Raw genomic sequence first — 19,191 nt, 5'->3', positions numbered from 1 at the left:
AATATAACAAACCACTACCTATTGTGTAATAAGTTCTAGAATGTGAGTAATCATAAGGTTCTTTGGAAGCCTAAAAAGTACAGACAACTAAGTCATAGACTGTCAAGTACAGCATTCTGGAGGAATTTAGGTGCAAGATGAAAGCAAGCAGATAACTAACTGGGGTAGCTAGAACAATAGCCTTCTAGTTAAACTAAACAAAATACAAACCCAGCATGTACAAAGCCTATAAATAAGAGAGAGGAAGTTGAACATGTTCAGGAATCTCCGAGTAGTTTTAGATGGCTGGTATAGAGATGTAAAGTGGGGGAATAAAAGAGATGGGGATGGATGAAGCTGAAACAAGTAAAGGCTTCATCAAGTCCTGTTGAGTTTGAATTTATTTTGAAGGCAGTAGTCACTGGTGGGGTTTCGGCAGAGAAATAATAAGACATGATACAGAAAGAGTGTATGGAGAATGGGTTGGAGAGATATTGGGAGAAAGCAGAAAAGTCAGCTAGGAGACTGATGAAATGATTTTATGCTTTTGCTCATGGTGGCCTAAAGCAAAGTAGTAATGTAGGATAAAGAAACTAGCAGAACATCAGGGGTGCTGTACCATGCACCCATGTAAACATATCCACACAAGCGTGTGCGACACACACACACACACACACACACACTTTGTTTTTACAAAATAGAATTATATTCTCATTGTTATGATAGTTTTAACTTAGCTTTTTATATCATACAAAATCAAATAGGCTTTTATGTCTTTTTATATGTTTGCTTATTTTGGTTAAGGAATACGTGGAATCTCAGATTTTCTTCTAAAAGTTTGTCTTTTGCATTTTATGTAAGCTTGATCTAAAATTTGATTTTGTTTAAGGTATGAGATGGGACTTAATTTTATTACTTTCCATTTGGTTAGTGTCACATATTAAATAAACCATCCTTTTCCCATTTAATTGAAATAATATTTTGTAGTATATTGAAATGACCATATACCCAAATTTATTTCAGCAAAAGATATCATTTTACTTTTTTTCCCAATGTGTATACTAATTATTTTAATATCTGACAGCACTTGCAAGAATCTTCGAGATAATATTAAATAATAATGGTGACGTCAAGCATACTTATCTGATTTTTTTAATTGAAATGTGTTCAATCTTTTATTATTTAGAATAAGCTTTGATTCTGGTTTTGGAAAATAGTTTTTTTATATTTGAGCAATTTCTTTTTATCTATTTTACTCAAAATTTTTATTATGATTATTTTTTGAATCTAAGACTTTTCTCAATCTACTGATATGCTCTTTTATTTTCTTATTTATTAATGTAATAATTTATGTTGATAGATTTTCTACTGTTGAACTAGGTTTTCTTTTCTGATATAAACATTACTTGGACATGATATATCATCCCTGTATAAACTGCTAGATTCTATCTGCTTCTATTTTAGGAAATATTCATTAGAGAAGTTGGTCCTAGTATAGTATAACAGATGTTGACAGATTTTATGTGGGTTTAATATAAAAGAAAAGAGTAGTACAAAGTTATGTGTATGGCCAGAAGACACATAAATAACTTTAGATTATTGTTTTTTAATGTGTAGCCAGAATTGGATTGTCCATTTTTTTCTTGGTTCAATTTTGGTCACTTAGTTTTGTAAGTTACAGATTTATATTACATTATACGTTCATTTGCAGAAAGTTACATGGTTCTTTTCTGATTCTCCTGTTTTTTCTCAATGTGTGCCTTTTTTCTCATTCTTGTTTAGTGTATTTTTCTTTCTAAATTTTAGGTTTATCTATTTTCACTTCCTAATTTTTTCTTAAGCTCAACATACATTTCTTAATTTGGAAACTATTTACTTATTTATTTTTGTAGTTGAAAACATTTACAACATACATTTCTCTTTGCACAGTTTTTGTTGTGCCTTAGAGGATTTTTCCATGATTTAGATTCCTTGTCATTGATTTCTAGAAGTTAAATTTGAAGATTTCATTTCTCTTTAAATCCAGGGAGTATATTCCTAACTCCCAACTGGATAAAATTTTCTTGTCATCTTCTTGTTATTTGTAAGTGTTTATTTCTTATTGCTATTAGAAATTGTGATATGAATAGTCTTTACTTAAAATATATTATGGGATTTTTGTGGCCAACTATTTGAGAAGTTTTTGTTGTCTCTTTTTATATGTACAACACATACTTTCTATGCATATGTACATATATGTGCTTTGAGTTAGTTGCTTTCATTCTTAATTATGACTTCATTTTTTCCTGAATTTACTATTTTATGAGTTTTTGTTGTTATTGTTAATATTTACTTAATTTCTCTGTAACTGTTCTTTATATCTTTGATCTTTTTGATTCTGAAAAAGGCATCAAAAACATTTTCCACTAAAATTTTATTTTGATTGCATTTTCTTTTATTATTTTGTTGTATACATTTTTATCTTATTTCCCTATGATTTCACTTTTTTATCTGTTAGATGCATCTGATCCTCAGAGGTTTATTAAAGTTTCCCACTATAATAATAATTGTATGGCATTCTTTCTTTTCTTATTTTCAGTGTATATTGAAATATGAATTCTTATAATTTTTTTTTAAAAATAGAGCTTTATAGTTATACATAGTAGTTGGGATCATCTTGGAAAACTCATACATGGAATTTTATTTCAGTTAATTAATTATTATATTTGAATACTAATAGTACTATATTAGTAACTCAATAGTGTTATGTTTTTAGTATATATTGAAATATAACTCATGTCATACAATTCATGCATTTAATCTATAAGATTCATAGTTCTAGAATATTCATAAAATTGGGCTAACATCACTAAATTGACTTTCATTTTTTCTATTTGTTCTTTTTAGTTATACATGACAGTAGAATGTATTTTGACATACATACATGGAGTATAACTTCCCATTCTTGTGGTTTTACATGTTGTGGAGTTTCACTGGTCGTGTATTCATATATGAATATAGGAAAGTTATGTCTGATTCATTCTACTGTCTTTCCTATTTCCATCCCCTCCTTCCCTTCATTCCCCTTTGTCTGATCCAATGAACTGCAGTTGACGTTGAACATTTTCATTACTCCAAAAGTAATGCTGTACACATTCGCAGTCAGTTTCTGATTGTTTTTCTTTATACTTAGCTGCAATGTTGCTTGGTTTATGTCTCTATCTTAGGTCTTCTTTGTAAATTGTGATTTTGTTGTACATTGTCATAAGTTCATCTAGTTAAGCACTTCTCTTAATCTACCTTGTTGGTATTACATTTGCTCTTCCATTCCTTCTTTTTCTCCTTGTGGTTTCTTGGAATTCTTTGTCTACTGATTCATTTTTGGCCTTTTGTTTTCAATCGCCCTTTATAAATGCAATTCTTGTGGAGGGAGTGAGTTGATCCTCATGAATGGAGTGATGTATTTCTTTACATTTACTGAAATGTGATTTTCTTCCATCTTCATTTACAATAATTATTTATTTTACCTAGTTTTATCTTTCCACTATTTTTGATTTTTTAAAAAATATTTTTATTTGTAGATGGACATAATACCTTTATTTTATTTATTTTTATGTGGTACTGAGAATTGAACCCAGTGCCTCACAGGTGCTAGGCAAGTGCTCTACCACAGGGTTGCAACCCAGCCTCATATTTTTGAATTTTTTTCATCTTTGTAATTTGAAAATTCAACTCTAATTTCAGATTTAATTATTGGTTATCTTCCTTTTTCTTTAACAAAAATTAGACCTGTGGCTTTTTAATTATTTTAAAACAAGATATTGGTTATATCCCTAATAAGACTGTGTTTTTTTTAAACTTCCAAGAATCTCATTAAGAAAAGACCATTGGAATATATTTGCTTTTTTCCTTTCTACTCCCTCCTGTATCTTCCCAGACCTCCAACTCCTGAATTTTACTTAGATTGTTTGGTTCATGATAATGAATAAAACTTACTTTGATATAGTTCAGTAGTTTTTTCTCTCTTTGGTTATCTTTATTTAACATTACAAATGTCTGTATATCATTATCCATAATATATGAACAATATATATGTAATGTATGGATGAACATGTTACATGTTCACTTTTATCACACATATCTATATGGATGTATATGTGTACATATGTTGGTGAATATGCGTGTGTCCATGTGTATGTTGCAGGGTTCACTTGTCATCAGTGTATCTACTTTCCCCATATTCTCTCTTCTGGATTCCTCCAATCCTCTGTTCTGATCACTTCTTCTTTGGTTATAGTGTTTTCTCTGTTATTTTTCTCAGAAGTTTCACTGAGTGGTAGATTCTCTGAATCTTTCCCATATGTCTTTGTTGGATAACGATCTCAGATTGCAGTTCTGCCTTTTTTTCTTCTTTTATTTTTTTAAAAATTTATTTATTTATTCTAATTAGGTATATATGACAGCAGAATGCATTTTGATTCATTGTACACAATTGCAGTACACCTTTTCATTTCTCTGGTTGTACATGATGTAGTGTTGCACCATATGTACAGTACCTAGGGTTACGATGTCCATCTCATTCCACCCTCTTTCTTGCCCTCATTCCCCCTCTTTTCCCCTCCCTTCCCTTTGCCTAATTACAATTCCTCCATGTTTTTCATGCCCTCCCTCCGTCCATTATGGTTCAGCATCCACTTATCAGAGAGAACATTCAACCTTTGTTTTTTGGGGATTGGCTTACTTTGCTTCACATGATATTCTCCAACTCCATCCATTTACCTGCAAATACCATAATTTTATTTTTTTATTATAATGCTGAGTAATATTCCATCATGTATATATACCACAGTTTCTTCATCCATCCATCTATTGAAGGGCATCTAGGTTGGTTCCATAGATCAACAAATATATGAAAAAATGTTCAACATATCTAGTAATTCAAGAATGCAAACTATTCTAAGATTTCATCTCACACCAGTCAGAATGGCAGTTATCAAGAATACAGACAACAATAAGTGTTGGAAAGGATGTGGGGGAAAAGGCACACTCTTACATTGCTGGTGGGACTGCAAATTGGTGCAACCAATCTGGAAAGCAGTAGGAGATTCCTTAGAAAACTTGGAATGGAACCACCAGTTGACCCAGCTATCCCACTCCTCAGTCTATACTCAAAGGACTTAAAATCAATATACTATAGTAATGCAGCCACATTAATGTTTATAGCAGCTCAATCGACCATTATCTTTCTTCCAGTCTCTTTATTTCTACTCTTTCAGGAATTTAACCACATGTTCTTAGGGGGATGTGGGTGTGTGTGCACATGTATGTACATGTTTCTTATCAATCCTGGCTGAACTTATGCATTTGCCATCTATAGATTTAGGATTTTCTAAGTCAGGGGAAATTCTTTTCATAATTCATCTAGTTATAGCCCTTCCTCTATTAGTTTCTTTTTCTCATTCTACATCATACTGTTTTTAGAAGTTGTACTTTTCTTGAGTTCTTCCTCATCTATTCATAGTCAACAGAAGGATCACACTTCCAGAGACTATTTGCTATTTTTTAAGAAAGGCATAGATGTGTGTTTTGGGATTTGGAAGGGAGGAGTAGAAATTGTTTGTACTGGAGTGTATTTTGATGATGTTCCCTTTTTAGTTGTAGTTGCTGGGTGAAAAAAATTTTCTAGAGTAATTAGATAAGGTCAGCTTCACCTTTATTATGACTCATTTCTTATTATTAAAATTTATATACTATGTATATTTTAAAACATGTCATAACAGATTTTCAGAGTTACAGACTGTGAACTTAAGCATCATAAATAATTTTGTTTCTGAAGCATGTAATATATATTACATATATACCTATTCTTTTGTGTGTATCCAAGAATTAATCTTAGATATTTTAGAGAATTTTCCCTTATGCTTAGCAAATTATTTTTAGCTTAAAGATATTAAATAATTTGTTTTTAAAATATGAATGTGTGTTCTTTCATTTGCAAGGCATTACAGAATTTAAAAACGACAACAATTTATGTTTATGTATACTTTAAAATAAATGAATATGCCATATTCTTTTGTGCAGAGATACTACTAATTCAGTAAAGGGAGGAGAATAATAGCAAATCATTGTTTTAACCCTTTACAGATTGAAAATGATAAGAACTTTTTTTAAACTATTATATCAACACTTTGGCTTACTGAGGTATAATGTAATCTGAAACTATAAAAGTTTTTTTCTCACACCAATGAAGATTCAAATGAGCCTATATAGCAGATGAGAATCAAAGCAATTTCTCTTGAATTTATAATTTGAGTGGTGGGATTTCTTTTCAGCATTCTTCTTTGTTATTATTTAGATGTATAATTCTTACCCTTAAATCTCTGGAAGATGGAAACTAACTTCTGTAATTCTTTATAAATTGGAATGGCACTAGGGTAATATTGTTTCAACAGTGTTGTCTGTGTTTCAAATTTATTTAACAAAAGCCTTATAATCTTGCTGGATTTAATTATCTCCCTAAAAAGATAATCATCTTCTTAAAATATCAAAATGTCTTTAAGTTTGAACTTTTGATACACTTTAGCTTGAGTTAATATCACTTAGATATTTGGTCGATGAACCTACACAGCATCAAAAAGCAATTAGTAGAATGTCTCCAGTTCACACAGTGGGTAGTTGGTAGATGTTTCCTTCCTTCTTTGGAGTTTAAGAAATCAAAGGTATACCTCCTGCTGTGTTATTTTCCCACATTAGTGTGGACTGAGCTCTTTGCTGGGTGATCAGGACTGTCTTGGACCAGAAAGACACTATTTCCCTCTTATAGAACTTCTCCCAGAATATCCATGATCCTACTTAGTGCCTTTTCTGTCTATTCCTTTAGTTCTCAATGAAGGTAGCATTTCCCTAAATATGGAGGTCATTTTAATTTACAATTTTATAAAGTATTTTTAGTCTTCAAATAGTACTAATGATTTGGCCCAAAGCTAATATTTCTGTTTCTTTACCTGCCATATTGTCCTTACCCCATCACACTCATCCTAACCTCTCCATTGAAACTGCTGTCAAGGGTCCCTAAAGATCTGACAGATCTGTTGACTGACTTCTGTCCTTCTCTTACTTGAGCTTGTGGCATTTGATAACTGTTGATCATTTCCTCTTACTCCTGTGGACATCAGTGATACATTAACATCCAGACAGCATTTATCAAGCAAGGCAGATTATATAACAGTAAACAAGAAATGCATTTTTCCCTACATAGAAGTTTTATTCTCATGATGTTGTGCTTATTACATTAGTAATAATAATTAGTATTAGACCATCTGAGACCTAGCTCTGACACCTACTGTTGTGTCAACTTAAATACATTTCTTAACAGTCTTCACCTGTAAATAGTAACATTACAAATACCAGCATAGTAATTTCAAAAAGCATTAAATAATCTCTGAAAATATTTAGCACACTGCTTGGCATTCTTTACATTCTTAGGGGGGCAGCCTAAGTCTGTCAATTTACTCCTTTTTTGAAGACATTATGTCATCTCTTTGGCTGGTGTTCTTTACTCTAGCCTTGGCAATCTCAAGTCCCACTTTTGCAATGCTGATTGCACTTCTGCCTGCCAGCCATTAAACACTGACTACTGTTCTTCCCTGACATACTGGCTTCCCACATCCCTCCTTCCTCCATACTCCATTAGAGTTCATCTGCTGAGGTCTCTTCACTTCCTGGTCAGGTTTTGAACACCTGCTTTTTCTCCCAGTCTCTTTTCAAGCATTTCCGCAAGCAGAGGCAGACACTATTTCTTTGCATCTCTTTAGGTCCCTACGCATATCTGTCATAACACAGTCAAGTGTAATCTGCAGGGGTCCATGAGAGAAAAGAAAGTGTCTATTTGTCTTGGTATTCTTAGATGTGGCACAACTGTGACCTTAAAATATAGATAATATTTACAAACAAATACTTAGATGAATGCTTACTTTCTATGAAAGGACACTGTTCTCTATGTGCCAGGTATTGTGCTAGTTACTGTTAGATATGCAGCATCAATAGGACAAGGTCATTGTCTTCAAGAAAGGCACACTCCAAGGCAGGATGGGATAGCCAATGAGAGATAACACCCATAGCAGGAAGGAACATTCTATTTCATTCAGAGGTATGGGATGTTAGCATTTAGACTAATCATCTTCTTAAAAGAGGTGAATTAACAGTAATTTAAAATTTGGACTTTTTACTTACCCATTAATAAGAGCAGTTTTATTATGACTTCTGCCTCTTGAGGAAATGTATTCTTGTAGACCCAAATGTCAAGCTGTCATAGCATCTTGTGATAGAAAGAGATGAGCATTGTCTATATGTTTCAAGTGATTTACTGTAAGTAGGGGTTTGCGTCAATCGTAGGTGGAATCTTGGGAGGTAGAACTTTAGCAGTTATCTGAGCTAAACCACTTTGTGCTTCTGATTTTTGAGATAAGGGTTAAAATGGAAGTTTTGGCTACTCATTTGTAGTATATTTGCAGAAGTTGAAGTGATCTTTCCCTACCTTTAATTTTTTAAACTCTAAGAATTTTTTCTTCTTTCCTGGTCTAATGCAGTTTAACAATTGTGGGAATGAAAATCTTCATTAGTTAATTGAATATTGTGATTTATATAGAATTATTATGAACAGTATTTGAGTATAATATTCAAAACAAGTCAGCTTTTCTTTAGTGAAACAAAAGTCATCTTAGCATCATGGTGCACTATAGTGACATCATTTGAAAATTAATAGTCATTATATCTTAAAGTACAGAGGTGATTTAAAAAAAGTATGAGATTATTTTGAAATAATTTCAAGTTTACAGAGAAGAAAATGCAAGTACAGTACAAATCATGCTCTTTTCTGAGCCACTTGCTTCATTACCACTGAATGCTGTGGTATGCAGTTCCCGGAAATGAGGACATCCCTACATTGAACCATCAAGGTAGGGGATTTAACTTTGTCCAGAGGGCATTTTTAAAGCAGCAAGGTTTTTTAGTTGATAAAGTGCTGCATATGAGGTAGTTTTTATTTTGTTGCCTCTGGTAATTTCTTTACTGGTTGTTTTTTGGAATATTATTTGAGTTCTGGCACTGAGGATAGAACATGAACTTACTGTGTTGTCTTTATATCTGTGTTCTTCACTTAAGAACTGTGAGGACATTTTCACAGTTATGAGAAATGCCAGTTAGAAGCAATTCTTTTTCTCTTCTGTGCTTATAGACCCTATGTACTTAGAAGACACAATTCTTCAAAATTTTGAAGCAATCTATGGAATGTTTTCAGTGGTATGTAAAATATTGTAGTTCAGCAAAGATCAATCAGATTCTAGGGATGCTTATTCTGAATTTAGTTTTTAAGAAGAATTTCATAATTAGAAAATTTCACAGCAACAAAGGATACCACCACTGAATGTGGCCATAACTAATTTGTTCATGTTAGAATTTTTTAGTTATCATATAGTGATGGTGACATAGGATTTGACATAGAAAGAAGTATTAGTGAAAGAGATGAGAGTGAATTTTCAGACATGTAGTAATTATACTAGGAGACTCTGGTTTGATAAGCTAAAAACAATGAGAGTTTTAGGAGGAACAATTGATCAGTAGTGTCAAATTAAAGGAAAAACAATAAACAAGGTCAAATAGGATAAGGACGAAACAGCATATGTTGGTTTAGAAAATTTTGAAAGCAGTTCCACCAGAGCAGGAGCCAAGTTGCAGATCATCCATCTTGCTTCTTTCTTCCACACTAGAGAACTGGGCAGATAAGTGCCATTATTATCAACTCTGGCTGGTGTTATTGTTAGTAAATGCAGCATATGTTGAATAGCAATCTTGTAACATGGCAGTGTAGACTGAGTAGTGATGTTTTTATCATAATAGGTGGCTTTCTTAGCTAGCCTTGAACATCAAATCTATGAAACTGAAATAAATGTGAAATGTTTCTTAATATAGGGACTCCTTACGTAGGTTTCTACTTATTTTCATTTCACATGGATTTTGAGGAAAATCTATGAATTGTAAATTTGAAATCTTACCTTGACTACCATACTTTTAGAATCTATAGTAAGTTCTCAACAAATACATGATGTATTCTGAATTTATTTTAAAAATAATTTTATTGATTGTAATACTGCCACACTTCTGGATGGAAGGAACACTCAAGAAATAATAAAGATAGAAATAGGAAAACAAGCCATAGACAGTGTCAATTTTTCTGCATTCTAACGGGGCACTAGTAAAGTGTCCTGTCTTCCCAGTCCAGCCTTGATTCTCAGGACTTCCTTATAAGACGGAATAGAGTGGACAAGAAAAGATGAAAATGAAACTACACATACTAATTTCAACCAAACTCAAGAAGAAGTAATGGAGTGACTGTATAGAAGCTGTCTTTAGCATACAGATTCTTTCTAAGTGTTGAACTTCTCTTTGGACCATAAATTTCTACTATTTTTTCCTTAGATCATTCTCAACAGTGAATTTCACATGGTCACTTGTGATCCTGCTTCTGATTACTCTACAATACATTGTGTGTATTTATTTATTTATACTTATTATAATTCTAGTAGTAAAAGTAGAATTCCTTTTGCTGGGTTATCAAAGAATGAGTATGTACTGACAATGACTCTGTTTCTGTGTAGTCAAATTCCTACTATACTTTTGACTGCTCTTAGTTTTGTGGTTGAAAGAATGCAAATCATTCCAAGTTCTGTCATTTAAAATTTCTTGTTTTCTCTGTCCCTAAGGTCTAACTGACCTGCTGGACTTTTCCTGAGATTGCTAACATAAACCTTTCATTTCCACCTGATAGCTTGATACCTTTTCCTATTCATCTATTAGATTCCCTTTGAGTTGATTTTTTCCTACTTAATGAGTACATTATACTATGCAATAAATGGTAGTATGGGTGATATATGGGCATAATATAGAGACAACTTGGGTGTTCTGTAAAGACTAGGGAAATCATTAAGAAAAATAAAAAATGTTATTTGTGATATTTATAGCAACTGGAACAGGTTATTAAAGACAAAAAGGAACAAGTAGATTAGTAGCATTTAAAAACTTTATGCTTTGGGAGTTAGGAGGAAGAAAGAGATAAGTAGGAGTTGCACAGTGGAGTTTTAGGGCAGGGAAACTACTCTGCATGATACTATAATGTCAGCATTAATAGAATTTATGGCATGGTAAACCCCAATGTAAACTATAGACTTTGAGTGATGACTGTGGGTCAATGTAGGTTTATTTTTTATAACAAATGTACCACTCTGGTGGAGCATGGTACTGGGGGGCGGGGAAGCTATGCCTGTGAGGGGCAGAGGGTACAGTGAACAATGTACTTTCCACTCAATTTTGTCATGGACCTAAAACTAGTTTAAAATGCAATCTATTTAAAAACAAACAAACAAACAACAAACAAAAAACATACAGATAAAAAACCTCAAACATGTTCAATTCTCACTAATATCTTAGAAGCATCCAAAAGATGAACTATAATTTACTTTTTCTGATTCATATGAATGAGCTAACCTGTATGGGAAAATGTCTGCCCAAGGAAAATGTCTTTCTTGCTTCACTTACTATAGACCTCTTTTGAGAAGCATTTTAAAAGCTATAATCTAATTTTTTTTTATTCTACTTTCTTAACATTTGCTTCTCATTTTCTTTCAGGTTTGAAGTTTGAGGAAATTCAAGAAAGATTTGGAGAGGAGTTCTTTAAAATATGCTTTGATGAGAATGAGAGAGTCCTTCGAGCTGTAGGTGGTACATTACAGGACTTTTTTAATGGCTTTGATGCTTTGTTGGAACACATTAGAACTTCTTTTGGAAAACAGGCCACTCTGGAATCACCATCTTTCCTATGCAAAGAGCTCCCTGAAGGTACTCTTATGCTCCACTACTTCCACCCTCATCATGTGGTGGGGTTTGCAATGCTGGGGATGATTAAGGCTGCAGGAAAGAAGATCTATCGCCAGGATGTGGAAGTGGAACAGGTTGCAAACGAGAAGCTGTGCTCTGATGGTTCAAACCCAGGCAATTGTAGCTGTCTTACTTTCCTTATCAAAGAATGTGAAAATACTAACATCACGAAGAACCTTCCACAGGGAACCTCCCAAGTTCCTGCAGACCTCAGAATTAGCATCAACACCTTCTGCAGAGCCTTCCCTTTCCACCTGATGTTTGACCCCAACATGTCAGTCCTTCAGCTGGGAGAAGGCTTAAGGAAACAACTTCGATGTGACACTCACAAAGTGCTCAGGTTTGAGGACTGCTTTGAGATTGTTTCTCCAAAAGTCAATGCTACCTTTGAGAGAGTTCTGCTGCGACTGTCCACCCCATTTGTGATTAGGACCAAACCTGAGGCTTCTGGCACTGAAAATAAAGAAAAGGTAAGTGGATACGGACTTGAGATCGGTGAGGGGAACCATGGAATGGATAATTATTTCAATAAATTACATGCTGGCTATACTTGTAATTATTTAGGCAAGAGAGCTTTAAGTGCCATTTAGAAGATTACTGGTCCCTTGATGTATGTAAGAAGATTTGGCCCTATTCCCAGCCATTTTGCATAGTGTCTGCCTCATTCATTAATTTATTTCAGCACATAAAAAGGAGACATTTATTAATACTAGGCATAGCAATTACAAAAATGATAGGACTCACTAAAAATCTAATATTTTACATTCATGAATTTTTTTCACTGATTGAAGTCAAACCGAGAGAGAAATAATGATACTGATTTCAGCATTGCAGGGTTTGATTGCCTTATCTGGAAATAAATATAGGTTAAAAAGTCAGCTATACTATGAATCTGTTCTTTTCTAAATTTCATAATCTAGGAACATCTAATACATATCCTACTTTTGTCTTAGTGTACAAAATAATGTTCCCCATAGGTTGGAAATTGACTGTCTAAAAACTTCTCTTTAACTAAATTTTAGTATTGAAATAGGTTCATTCCTTTAGAATGTGTTTTTTCCTTGAGAAGATTCAGAGAATATTAGTATTCCATACTCATGTTCTACTAAAATGCAGTTCTCTTAGGCTTTCATCTTATATCCAAGTATTTTGTGGAAGTTATTGGTTATTAGAAATTAATAGGTTGCTATGGCTAAAAGAAGGAAAAATTTCAGAAATAATGAAAAACTCAGTAAGTGAATAATCTACTACACATATTCTGGATTGTCTGCAATAATAATTAATGAAAAAATAGGATCCGGAAAGTGGAGTCAAATATGTTTTTGAGGATTTTGTACAGTATTAGTTTCATAGTTAACTTTATAATTTTGAAGTTCAATGGAAACCTTTTAAAGTATTTGAGAAAGATGGAATGATCCTTAAGTATTCCCTCTGAATAAGTGATTTAGGAAAATCATTCAGTAATATTTTTATTATATAAATCCAGGGATTAGAAATCATCTAAGGATAGACCTGGATTTGATACATTTGGATATTTTAGTGTGAATGAATTATTATTGTTCTTATTCGATCACAGAAAGATTTTTTTAATTTTTTGTTTTTTTAGTAGTACTGGGGATTGAACTCAGGGGCACTTTACATCTGAGTTATACCCCTAGTCCTTTTTAGTTTTTATTTTGAAACAGGGTCTTGCTAAGTTTTCCAGTCTGGCCTCAAAGTTATGATCCTCCTGCCTCAGCCCCCAAGTTTGCTGAGATAACAGGCATGTGCCACCATAGCCAATTAATAATATTTTTAAGGTGATATATATATATATATATATATACATGTACATATATATACATATATATAAGTTATACATATCAATATACATATATATTTATTAATTACTGCTTATTTTGAGGCCTCTTAGGATGGAAGAAACTTGGTAAATGTGTATTTTTGTTCACATTTGTAATTGCTTTAAAATGGGAATTATACTAGCTTTTTAATTTAGAAAATATTAAAGCTGTCATTTCGGTTTTACAGGAGTTCAATATTTGGCATGGAGGGTTTGAAGCATATTTTGGCCTTTAGAATTGAAGTTAGCATTTTCAGAAATGTTCCTGAACTAGATTATTAACAATGTTAATTGTTTTATGTATTGAAGAAAAATCCATTCAATTTAAATATAATGCTTCAGATTTCCCCCCTATATTTGGCTTGTATTTCTGTTGAATTTGTATACCAGGGTAAGAAATAGACATAATGAAATGATGACTCAAATGTCAAGGCCCCCTGCCAATTCCAATAATAAGGAACTGGCTCATTGAGAAGATGCAATTATCATCTAAACATGCTCATGTAGTTTAAAAATAAAGCCATAGGCTAGATTTTTAGTTAGAAAAGAGTAGTAATGTGCTCATTCTTATGTATACATTTCTGCATACCCACCTGAGAAATGGTTTTGAGAAGGGGACATTTTGGAGGCTATTGTTGTCCAAATTGGAACTATAATCAGTGATGGCATAGAATCTTACCCAGGTGAATAAGTAATGTTTTTGAATTAATGTGTCATCAAATTCCAGTATGTAGTTTCTTAAGATATGGAAAGAAGAAAGCAAATCAGGCTTAAAAATTAATTATGTTCTTGTTGATAAATGTGACCTTGATATGCATTATTTCCCCATAATAACTGTTCTTATTAATGGATTACTTCATGTTGCTTGAAGTCTCTAGTTTTTATTTGGCTTGGATAAGAAAGTGCTATTTTACAATAATTTAACATATATAATTCTTAGTCTAACACTAAAAGCTTTCATTATTTATCTATTTTGTCTATGCACTTAATACCAATGAACCACTACCCCTGCCATCAAGAGAAAAAGTTGAGTTAATCATCAGTCATGACAGTAAAACATTTGCATATTGAATTGAAAATGCTTCTGATAAATTATGATCTTCGTGATTTTATTTATTTATTTATTTATTTCATTTATTTATTTTATGACTAGAGGTACAAAATGCTCGTAAGCAAGTTGGTGAGATACTAGTGAAACAGAAAGCCATTATCTTAGACTCTAAAGTATTACATCTTGATCCTGCTGTAATAGGTTATAAACATGTAAGGCTTGATCAAGATGTCAACTTGTCACTGAGAGGCATCTGGTGCAACAATCCATGGCAGGTTTCAATTCAGCAGTCTTGAAGTCAGAAGAAACTTCCAGATGGCTTAATTAGGCTTTGATCCCATCACTTGGTTTCCTCTGCATCTCTAAGTGCTCATCCATGTCTCACACAGTCTCTCTCTCTCTTTTTTTTCTCTCTCTCATTTCTTTTCTCCCCATGTGTTTTTATCTCTCCTTAAGCTCAACTTCTTTTTCTGCACCTTCTTACCCATCTAATGTCAAGCACTGAATATGAATAAATTAGTTATTAAAAACAGATATGCTAGCAATAAAGACTCTCTTAGATATCCATGTTAATCTGTGCCATGATCTCTTTCACATCATTCAGATCTAATATTGTTCTGAGAAACTGGGATCTTATTTTGAGTTACAAGGCTTTGTGAAGAATTGGAGAATAAATTTGTTTGCAATCCAGCAAGCTGTTTGGAGGTTAATATTTTCATGTGAACTCAACCCATTGAAGTTGATTTCAATGTTTCTTTGTGTGGAGGATTATTACAAATCAGGGTAATGGCACATATTCTTATACTGTAAGTGACATGATAAGTGTCAACAGATTGTAAGAGAGTTTCCTCTGATAACCTTGATTTTAGTAAATCCTTTTAATTTCTGAGTGTCAGATTGCTACATCTGGAAATTAAGAAACTTAGACTAATAATTAATATTTGTATTCCTTTATAAGTCATACTTGATACATGTATATTTATATGATATCAATTATTATGGTTTAGATGTGGTGTCCCACAAAAGCTCACATACGAGACAATGCAAGAAGATTTGGAGGAGAAATGATTGGGTTATAATCTTACCCCAATCAGTGAATTGATCCCTGATGGGATTAGCTGAGTGATAACTAAAGGCAGATGGTGTATGGCTGGAGAAGTGATTCATTGTGGGCATGGCTATGGGGCATATATTTTGTATCTTGAGAGTGGAGTCTCCCTCTGCTTCCTGATCATCATGTGAGCTGCTTCCCTCCTGCATACTCTTCCACCATGATGTTCAGCCTCACCTCGACCCCTGAAAAATAGGAGCCAGCTGCCTTTGGACTGAGACCTCTGAAACCATGAACCCTCAGGTCTTTTAGTCACAGCAGTGTAAAAGAGGACTAAAAAACATCAATTGACCATAAACTTTTTCTCATCCCCATGATTCAGTGAATTCAGATTCATTTTAAAAGAGAGGAAGGGGGAAGGTGGCTTATCTACCAGGAAGAATGCATTTTATTATAAAGACTGGATTAAAAAAAATCTCTTGACAGTTTACGTGACCAACCTGAGAAAGTTACTTTTAAGGATTAAATGATATAATCTACCTAAAATTCTTAGCATCTGCAGCTCCCAACATTAAGTTGCTGAATAAAAATTGTTATTACTTTTTCCACTATATTGTTATTGTTCCTTCCCACCTGTAATATTCCCTCTACGCATTCCCCTACTCACTTCTTTTTGCCTTAGAGAAGACAGTATCAGATATCAGCAGGTTTAATGATTTTAGAGAAATATCAACCTCACCTAACATCTTTGTAAAAACAGGGCTTGGTCTCTGCTTCTTGTCTTTTTAATAAAGATTAGAAAACCACTTGTCACAAGTCCTCCAGGAGCTCTATTTGGGTTTGCTTTTTACTTACAAATTATTACATTTTTAAAATCCCTGGTCTTCTTTGCAGATTCATGAAAGTTTGGAATCAAATTTTCATTACCCCTGTCTACTAATATAATTTATATTCACTTATCAAAGCATTTTGCAGTGGCTTCCAAAATGAAAGAGATGGATTAACCTAGCCACTGACTGAAATGGCAATGGATTTTGAAAAACAATAAACAACATGAGTTCTTTTTACTTTTTTTTTTGGTGGTTGTTTAATAGCAATGCTTCAAAAACCTTAATAATACCCTGGAAGAAGTCCAGCATTTGAAATACATCATCTCTAGGACAGAACAATAGTGTTGTTATTCATCTTCTGTTTTGTTCTCAGGGTAAGCATTAAGGAAAAGTATAACCAAATTACATTTTTTAATCCTCAGAAATATCCTCACATTTGTCTCATCAGTTAGAAACTGCAAGTAAATTCTGGGAAATAACTTTCAATAGATAAAGTAGGAAATAATCTATAATTTTCTGTGGTCGTATCTGTTTTGAAAATCTTCCTTTATCTTTTCTAGACAGGTACCCATCTTTTTATGATGTGCTGATTGAAAAGTTTTAAATATATTTATTTATCTTACCATACATAAAGAACTTCTGAAAGACAAGTTTAATTTGGCTGTCAAGAATTCATTTTTAGGCCAGGCATGATGGTGCACACCTGTAATCCCAGTGGTTTGAGAGTTTGAAGCAGGAGGATCACAAGTTCAAAACCAGCCTCAGCAATTTAGCAAGCCCTAAGCAATTCAGTGAAACCCTGTTTCTAAATAAAATATAAAAAAGGGGCTGGGTATGTGGTTCAGTGGTTAAGTGCCCTTAGGTTCATTCCCCGTACCAAAAAAAAAAGGAATTCATTTTTGTCTTCAACTTAAATTTAATTGGGGAAAGTATGAGCATTTCTCTTCAGATCATAATATTCTATTAAAAACTTTCAATATTGAACTGTAGTCTTTGTGATGGACAACTTGACATAAGGGCTTTCTCCATATGTTAGAAGTACACCAGACATAACTTTATTCAAAATAATCTAGAGTCTTTTTTTTCTTGTAAGTACAAATGAGGTTCCTTAATTTAAATTTTTATGTTTTTCATGTTTCCTTACAATTGCTCCCTGACAATTGATTAACCTTAAAAGTAAGATTGGGCAAATTGAGATTTTTATGCAGATACCAACATTGTTCATCCAGGTCTTTTTTTCCCCTCTTAATGCCTATAATATTAAAATTAATGTATTGTGTTATTAGTGTGCAATTACTGTGTTTTGTATAGAGGACATCATAGGTGATTACATAGTGAATCATGTACTCCTAACAGTGTCCTCATGTTTAAAGTTTATGTTTTGCCACATTTTAATTTTTGTCAGCAAGAAAGATTTCAGCCTCCCAAACTTATAAACTTATCTATGTTGTAGCATGTATCAATAGGTTGTTCATTTTTATTGCTGAACATTTCGTTGAATAGATATACTACAGTTTATGCATAAAACCAGTGGATGGATATTAGGTTATTCCCATATTTAGGCTATTTTGAGTAATGGGACAGTGAGAATTTATGTACAAGAGTTTATAGGGATATTTTCCCACTTCTCTTGTTCAGATGAATAGGAGTTGCTGTGTTGTATGGTATGGATATGTTTAGACCTTAAAGAAATTGCCAACAGTTTTCCAAGGGGGTTATGCCATTTCCCATTTGACTGGCAACATGTGAGGATTCCACTTTCTTCATATCCTCACCAATACTTAGTATTGTCAGTCTTTTTAATCATTGCCACCCTAGGTGCAAAATGTTATCTTGGGTTTAATTCACATTTCTCTGATGACTAAAGATGTTATCTATCTTTTTTATGCATGTTAGCAATTGGTATGATTTCTTTGATTAAATATCTAATCCAGTGTTTTGCAATTACTTTATGTAGGTCTGTTCAGATTTTCATATTTTCTCGAATTAATTTCAGTACCTTGTGTTTTTCTAGAAACTTGTCCATCTCATCTAAATTGTCTATGTTGACCTAAAGTTGTTTATGATAATTCCATATCATCACTTCAGTTTTGATGTGTGGCTGGTGATGTCTTCTTTTTTGCTCCTGATTTTGGTAATTCATCTTCTCTTACCTCTTGTTTTTTTTTTCCTGGTAACATTTGATGAATGTTTATCAATTTTGTTAATATTTTCAAAGAAACAGAATATTTTCTGTTTTCTATCATGTCTGATGTTTTCTTTCTTGTGCTTGCAATATGCTTAATTTACACTTATTTTTTCTTTTTTTAATATGTATTTATTTTTTTTAGTTGTAGTTGGACACAATACCTTTATTTATTTATTTATTTTTATGTGGTGCTGAGGATCAAACCCTGGGCCTCACATGTGAGGGGTGAGTGCTCTACTGCTGAGCCATAACCACAGCCCTTTTATTTGTTTTTTAATATGGCAATTTAGATTAATGAGTTGAGGTCCTTTTTTTTTTAGTATGCTCTTTAAACTATAAATT

The 19,191-nt window shown here is 32.9% G+C and overlaps 1 protein-coding gene across 1 annotated transcript in view; it reads left to right on the top strand.

Moving 5' to 3' along the window:
• Gucy1a2 (guanylate cyclase 1 soluble subunit alpha 2) overlaps positions 1-19,191 on the top strand; it is a 271,121-nt gene that overhangs the window by 49,952 nt on the left and 201,978 nt on the right. Inside the window, exon 4 of the mRNA XM_027930780.2 lies at positions 11,641-12,359. Within this exon, the coding sequence (XP_027786581.1) occupies positions 11,641-12,359 (719 nt within the window). The remainder of the gene's footprint in view (positions 1-11,640; positions 12,360-19,191) is intronic.

Source organism: Marmota flaviventris, chromosome 9 (assembly GCF_047511675.1).
Source record: "Marmota flaviventris isolate mMarFla1 chromosome 9, mMarFla1.hap1, whole genome shotgun sequence".
Lineage (NCBI taxonomy): Eukaryota > Metazoa > Chordata > Mammalia > Rodentia > Sciuridae > Marmota > Marmota flaviventris.
Note: the sequence above shows the minus strand (reverse complement) of the source record. Positions and strands in the feature narration are given on the sequence as shown.